Below are 7,902 nucleotides of genomic sequence, written 5' to 3' on the forward strand. Positions count from 1 at the left end.
GGGGAGCGGGATCCTAAGAGGGAGAGAGGGGCAGGGAGCGCCCACGTGGTCGGGCCCTGGCCCTGCCTACACCCAACTTGGGTTACCAAGAGCTACACCAGAACTGAGACCCAGAAGCGCACTCTGCACATGTTCAAGCGCACCGGCGCAAGCGCTGCCTTCTTTCCGGAGACGTGAGGCCGGGGGCCGTTCCGGCGCTGCCGGGCGAGGGTCTCCGGGGCTCGCCAGAGCCGCGCCCTGCAGCGCCCCCGCCCCGGCGAGCCGCGAGAGAAGCCCCCCCGCCCCTGCGCGCCTCCCCCGGGCGGGACTTGGGCGGCCGGCTCCGCCCCCGCGCGTGCGGCAGCCTTATTAGCCGCCGCTTTTGCGCACCGGGCTCAGTGCAAGCGAAGCGCGCGCGAGGCTTTGCGCGGAGGCTGCAACGGCTGAGAGCCCGGGATCCGAGCGAGCCAGCGGCGCCTCCTGGGCTGGCTTCCCCGCGCAGCGTCCCTTGAGGCGGCCCTTGGGGCTCCTTTCCGCCTTGCCCTGCCGGGATCGCCGCCTGCGCCTCGCCGCCTCCGCCGCGCTGCCCGTCTCGCCAGCAGCCGCGCCGCCACCATGGGCAGCCACAGCTCCAAGGCCGCCAAGGGGGACGTGATGGCCCAGGACGCCGCCGGAGACGCCTCGCCCTCCAAGTCCAACGGCCAGGTGGGTCTGGGGCGCCCATTGTTCCGCGGGCAGCCCGCCCAGCCGGACCCGCCTTGGGCGCGGCAGCCTCTCGGGACGGGCGCCTGAAGCCCGCCAGACGCGCCCCGCCGCCCAGCCCGGAGCGCGGCATGATGCGCCTTTGTTCGACGCCGAGCCTTGGAGACGGAGCTCATCCCCCGCCCGACGGGGAACAAAGGAGGGCCCGCCGCGCTGGGTCCCCACGCTGCATTGCGTGCGCTCCCCGGCGGAGGCGGCGCTGCCTGCATACCCCCCCCCATTTCCTCCCTTTTGCACGGAACCCCGAACCGCTGGCTTCCCGAGAGGGGCGGGGCGCTTCAGCCTCGAAGGGACCGACGGGCGGGAGGCGGGGTTGCTAACGTGGCCCTCCCTGCCAGGGGCTCGGCTCGCCTGGCGTCCATCCCTCCCTCCTTCCCTCCCCAGCGCCGCCGGACCCAGCGGCCCAATGGCGAGGCTTTGCATCGGGAGAGAAAACAGCCCCCCCCCCCGCCTTTTCGGCCAGAGCGGGGATTCCCGGCGGCGGCGGCGGCGGCGCTCCTGCACCTTCGCCTCCTGCTCCCGGGAGCGCAGCCTTGGCGCTGCAACCCAGGTGGGCCTCGGCGGGAAGGTAGCGCCCCCCAGCGGCGGCCCCGCGGCACGTTCGCTTTCTTGGGGAGAGGCGCTTCAGCCGCCTCCCAGGAAAGGAGACCCGAAGCGGGATTCGGGGGGCAAAGCCTCTGAACCGAGCGCGAACCCTGAAAAAGCTTGGCTCAGCCGTGGCCAAGTAGCGTGTGACACCCCCACCCCTCCTCCGGTCTGAACAGCGCGCGTCGTCTCGCTGTGGGAGTTGGATGATGGGAGTTGTAGTGTGGCACATGTGGATGGAAGGAAAAACCAAAGGACTTGTTTTTGTAGCCAGGTGTCTGGAAAAATAAATCCAGTAGACATTCAGTCGTTTTTCAGTTGCTCAATATACTGGGTAAACCCCAGGTGATTTGAATGGGTGGGTTGACTGCTGGGTGCAAGCCCAGAAAAACGCATTAATTCAGTACTGTTGTGTTGTGTTGTGTGAGGGCAGTCGAGGTTGTGCTATTGCTGGTGTTTATGCCTTGGACTATGGGACGTGGGGTTTCACCTCATGCAATTGGGGGTGGGGGCAGCTGAATGGGATACACTGATGCTGAGCTGCTTTTTCAGAGCTGTAACTCTTAACTTTTCTTTACTCCTCCAGGAAAACGGCCATGTGAAAGTCAATGGGGACGTGTCCCCTAAAGCCGATGGGGAGGTGAGCTCCCTGAATGGCAGTGGCTCAGCAGAGGCCCCCAAGGAGCTTGCCAAGGCCGAGATGGGCAGCGGAGATGCCATAGAGCCAGCCCCCGTGGCTGAGGGTGAAGCCAAACCTGACGGAGCTGCTTCGGCCAACGCTTCCAAGCAGACCCCCAAGAAGAAGAAACGGTTCTCATTCAAAAAATCCTTCAAGCTGAGCGGCATTTCCTTCCGGAAAGCCAAAAAGGAAGCCGGAGACGCCTCGGCCGCCTCCTCTCCCAGCGAGGAGCAGCAGGGGAAGGCCGAAGCAGTGGAGACTGAGGACCAGTCAGCCACTGCTGCCACAGAGGAGGGGGAGCAGGCCAGTGTGCCCCAAGAGGAGACTGCGGCCACAGAGGGAACCCCCGCCACCGCCTCTGCTCCTGACAATGAACCGGTGGCCAAGCGGCAAGATGGCAGCGAGGGGCCAGCAAAAGAGGAGGAACAGCCACAGCAGCTGCCTTCCAGTGAGAGTCAGGGGGATGTAAAGCCAGATGAGACCTCAAAATCTGCGGAAGTGGAGCCTACCACTGTGGCTGACGCTGCTGCAGCTGTTGAGCAGAAAGAAGAATAGAGCTGACTTAGCTGCCCACCTCCTGCCCATCGGAAAGAGACTTATCTGTGCCATCCTTCCAATCCCACCAACCCCACAGAACTGCTGCCTTGACCACATGCCACACATGCCCGTCACACACACAGGCCTTCTGCATTGAGCCGGCAAGCTTTGTCTCTTCACAGTGTCCCCCCCCACACACACACATACAGTGAAGGGAAAAAAAACCTGACTTGGCCCAGAGGGCCCCACTGTCCCTCAAGCAGGAGTTCTAAAGCCCCTCTTAAAACTATATAAAACTATATGGAGAGATCCTGGACAGAAACTGGAAATTGCTCCATGAAATGAGACTCCAGCTATTAACACCAAGTTCCTTTTTCCTCAGATCTTCTGTTTCTACTAATCTTCAAAAGCAGCTTTTTTCTCCAAAAAGTCCAACAAACCAGCAACAACTGACCCGTTTTTCAAAACTGATATTCTCTCTCTCTTGGTTTACATTCCTGGTTCTGACTTCATTTAAAAATATTTTGTGCTTTTTATAGGAACAACCATTTAAAAAGCTAATCTGGTTAGTTTTTTTTATAATGTCTTGCTCTTGGCTTTAAACCATAAAGCGTGTAAGTCCACTGTGTTTAATTTGACATCAGAGGGAGAACTACTTTGGGTTTATTTAGGGATGGGGGAAACCCTTAGGGAGGGGGTGGGAGAGGGTTGAGGGTGAGGGCTGGCTGTATGATGTGACTAAATTTTCATTTCCTTGTCTTTGTAAATAATTTTTTAATGACCCTACTTCTGATCTGCAGTTTTCTAACTCCTAAACAAAAGTCGTATGGGTCTTATTGTAACATTTGAAAAGAATAAATGGTGACCCCTTTATGGATCGGAGTTGGGTCCTTTTCTCTAGTAGTTGGCCAAGCGGCCAATAATTGGGTAGCTTCATGTTTTCTCAGATATCCTTTCCCTTGGAATGCTGGTTTCTCCTTCTTGTATTCTCCAATTCTTCAATGAAAGTTGAACTCCTGTATTTGGAGGGCACTTGTATTCCCCAGAATTGAGGTCAAGAAGAAATGGCTTACGCTCATCACAGTCAGGCATAAATTTACTCCATTAATGCATTCAAGCTACATATTGGGAGACGGGCAGAACCTTCCCTGACAAATTTTCTTAGAAGCCCTAAGCTTTGGGACAGATCTGGGTGGAGTCTTAATCATGCATGCCACTTTCTTTCATAGGCTATTAAGAGGCTTGTTGGGGAGCACTCCAGGATGCTCTTGAAAGGAGTATGGATTCATGCAAGACACAAATCTAACTAGTTGCATTCATAGGGTATTTCTCATTTCCTTGATCTGTGTGCTCAATCAATGCAGCAGAGATGGCTTTTTCTGCAGCTATCCGCCTTTTCAAGCAAGGGAGCCCACATTACTTAACTCTGCATGCTTCTCTTCAGGCAGATCTTCTCCAACCTTAGTTAGCAGGTAGCGTAAACGTTGGCTCTGTAGGTCTGAATGGATACCAGTAAATCTTGTTGGAATCTCCAGGGGGATTATATGATGGGCTTCATAGGATGTTTTGTGCTGCATGCAAATGGCTCCAGATGTTGAAAGCACTTGTGGATTTTCAGAACTGCAGCTGGGTTGGGGCGAATAAGAGCATTTCTCTGACAGTGAAGCTAGAGCTGGAATGTGGTTTGGCAGCCATTTTAACTCATTTTAGGTGCCTGCTAATCACCATATGAGGCAGCAGTCCTAGTTTCTCCTGCCTAAGATGGAGGCAAGCAGGGAGTTGCAGCTGTAGGAACCAACCTACTCTCAAATTGTCACTGGTTGTAGGCTTCCTGCAATAGTGGTGGGAGACAGATAAAAGTGCCAAAGGAATGTGTTGGTATATGGTTTTAACTGCCTACTGCACAGGTCATGGGGCTGAGAAATACTCTGAGGATGTTTTTGGTACAAAGGGTGGTCCTCTTGGATGGAAGATTAGCCTTCTAGGCTATTGGGGGTGGGGTGGGAGATTCTAGAAAGCAAGATAGGTTATCAAGCAGCATCAAAGTAATTGGTTATTTTGACAAGTCTTCAGCTCAGCATCTATTCTAATTGGCTTGCCAGGTCTTGTTTGGGGACAGGAATGGCTAAGCATTCTTGTGTATTTCATCATAGATTTGTCTATTTATATATTGGCTTCTTGCCTTAATTCTTGCAAACCTTCCGACTTCGGGGAAGAGCCAGTGAGCAAGTGGGAAGAGAATATTTTGCTGATCAGCACTCGTGTGCCCTTAGAAAGCATGATAAGACAAGCTATAGCATGTGTTGGCTGAGGGTGATAGGAGGTGTAGTGCAATGTTTCAGGAGTACATCGGACTATGGAGGACTAATCATGCTAATTCTTCCAACTCCAGCAGCCACCAACGAAATCAGGAAGTTTGTTTTTGAGGCTTGGTTTTTTTGAATAAAGCAACTTGCCACGCCCAAAATGTTCTTTTTTTTAATGGTTACAACTGAGTCTTGCAACTCAATCACATGCTGGTGGCGGATGAGTTTTCAAAAGCCATTCAGGGTCTTTGATCAACCTGAATCTGGACGCTCCTACTGTGCTGGCAATTTGGGGTGCAAGCAGGACATGGGTGAATTTGGTGAAGTATTTTGGCCTTTAGTTACCTGCTGTGAGAAGCAGCTGCAATGCTGTCCTCGAACAAAACAATTCCTGGTCTTTAGAGAATAGGCCATAATGGTTGGCAAATAGTTGTTTATTAGGCCACCAATTCTTCCGGGATTCAAGTAAAATGGTGATGTAAGTGCTAAAAGTGTTTTTAGCTCATTCTTCCCAGCTGGTTTGCTCTTTAGGCAAGTTGAGAAGCACCAGCCTTGTGATAAAGAGTTCTTGGGTGGAAACTACAGACAAAAAAAACCCATTTTCTTGTTCCTTCCAGTAGAGATGTTGATGGAGAATCTGAAGGAAATTGGCTTCAAATGATAAGTACCAGAGACTTGCTAGATTCCTATCCCACCTTTTCCTCAGAAGTTGAAGACACAAGAAGAATTTGAATTGGACTTCTACCTTCACCCACCCACCCCCCATTCTGTCTCACATCAAACCTGTTGACTAACCCAAGTTACTAGGGTGCATCTTGACTTGAACCTGAGTTCTCTCCTCCTAGTTCAGCTTCTTAGCCATACTTGATCTAAATGTTCTGAATACTCTGCATTAAAAAAAAAAATACTGTAGATGCAGCAGCCACTAAGCAGCCAGAACAAAAGCTTAAATGGGGTGTGTTGGGCACAGCTGCAGGAGCATGGGAGATTACCAATATATTGAATTTTTGTGGGCACACATCCTGGTCCCCGTGTTCATACCACTTTTGCACCTTTTTAATCCAGTTTCAGCTGCTCTGCCAGCACAGACAAGTGTGCACCATTGTTTCCTCCAGAGAAGCAAAAAGTGCCCATTTATCCTATGATTTCCTGAGTGCTCTCCTCAGTGTAATCAATTTCCCTGCCCCAATCTGGTCAATTTCACAACAGAAACTGGAAAATGCCTGGCTCTTGAGCACCTTTCAAACCACCATGTCCCAGAAGCAAAATTGATGATACACAACACTGCTGAAATGCTTCAGTGTGGCAAGCAGCGCATGGGAAATATCAAAAGTTGGAGGTATTGAAAAGCTGGGGGAGTGGCATTCTGCACGTAAGGCTGTGGGCAGACACATACACACCCATTTGGGTGCAAAGTAACATGTATATGCAAGCTGCTTTTTAAGTAAACCATAGTTTGGCACAATTTGCATACTGCGCTGCCTCTTTAGAGTGTTCCAGAATGTGCCACACCTGAGAAGGCCACTACAGTTCCCCAAGTTTGCTAGAACCCAGAACCTCCCAGCTGTTTTACATATTTGTGTCTAGAATGGGGGTGTCAAACTCATGCAGAATGCGGCCTGCGCGGGTGGTTATGGGCGCAACCCGTTATGCCCATGTGACACCCCTCCTGCGCGAGCTGCACTGGCTCCCGGTGGTCTTCCGGGTGCGATTCAAGGTGTTGGTTACCACCTTTAAAGCGCTCCATGGCATAGGACCCGGGTACCTCCGAGACCGTCTTCTGCCACCAATAGCCTCCCACCGACCAGTTCGTTCCCACAGAGAGGGTCTCCTCAGGGTGCCATCTGCCAAGCTATGTCGGCTGGCGACGCCCAGGGGGAGGGCCTTCTCTGTGGGAGCCCCAGCCCTGTGGAACGAACTGCCCCCGGAAATTCGTAAGATCTCCGACCTCCGGGTGTTTTGCTGCGCATTGAAGACCCTGTTGTTCCACCAGGCCGGACTATCAACACAATAGTTTTAAATTGGGGTATTTAAATTTATTGGGGTTTTAAATTTGAGCCACTTATTTAATTATTTTAAATTTTATATCATTGTTTTGTCTGTGTTTTTAAATAGGCTGTACACCGCCCTGAGTCCTTCGGGAGAAGGGCGGTATAGAAATAAAATTATTATTATTATTATTATTATTATTATTATTATTATTATTATTATTATTATTGTCACAGCGGCATCATGTAACTTATTGGGACTTTTCCCTTCGCTAACAGTGTGGGCGTGACCAGCGCCTGACGCATCTGGCCCATGGGCCAGGGGTTTGACAGCCTTGGTCTAGACCAGTGTTTCTCAACCTTGGTAGCTTGAAGATGGGTGGACTTCAACTCCCAGAATCCCCCAGCCAGCAGCGCTGGCTGGGGGATTCTGGGAGTTGAAGTCTACCCATCTTCAAGCTACCAAGGTTGAGAAACTGGTCTAGAAGCAAGTAGCATCTGTTGTCAGTAACCCTTTTCTCCCCTAAAAGGAGGGAGCCCATGCTACTACCAGCTGCACTTCCATGTTGTCCGCACATTACTTCCATAGATCATTCCATCTTGATGATTCCCACCATCTCCTGTGCCCTCCCTGGATACATGTACCAAATTCTAGGCTGCATCCTCCTCAAGGATGATAAAAGAGCCTCGGTGCAGCAGACTAAGTCCTATTAAGTGCTAGCACTTAGTTGTCAGCTGCCTGCAATTAGTGCGAGTTCAAATCTCATCAGGCTCAAGGTTGACTCAGCCTTCCATTCTTTCGAGGTAGGTAAATTGATTGTGGGGGCAATAAGCCAGCTTTGTATAGAACAACAAATAAATAAATAAGGCAGGACTTTTCCGGGGTGAGAAAGGGGAAAAAGCCTAGAAAATGAGTCTGTTTCATGTGAACCATGTGCCCTGTGCAGCAATTCTTTACCCCACTGAGGCTGGGTATCCCAGAGCAAAAGAAATCTTGGAGGATATTCAAATGTGCTGCTGCTCCAGTGGTGATATACTTCCCTGCCTGCAAGAATTCACCGCCAAA

General features: G+C 51.6%; 1 protein-coding gene across 1 annotated transcript; it reads left to right on the top strand.

Annotated features, from left to right (window-relative positions):
* Positions 1–428: 428 nt before the first annotated feature.
* On the top strand, positions 429–3,402 carry MARCKSL1 (MARCKS like 1). Its single transcript, XM_070949623.1, has 2 exons — positions 429–684; positions 1,913–3,402. Exons 1-2 carry the CDS (start codon positions 595–597, stop codon positions 2,558–2,560), a joined length of 738 nt encoding a protein of 245 aa, XP_070805724.1. The 5' UTR covers positions 429–594; the 3' UTR covers positions 2,561–3,402.
* Positions 3,403–7,902: the final 4,500 nt, after the last annotated feature.

The sequence above is a fragment of the Pituophis catenifer genome, unplaced genomic scaffold (assembly GCF_029215685.1).
Source record: "Pituophis catenifer annectens isolate HBS135680 unplaced genomic scaffold, rPitCat1.0.hap2 SCAF_9, whole genome shotgun sequence".
Taxonomy (NCBI): Eukaryota; Metazoa; Chordata; class Lepidosauria; order Squamata; family Colubridae; genus Pituophis; species Pituophis catenifer.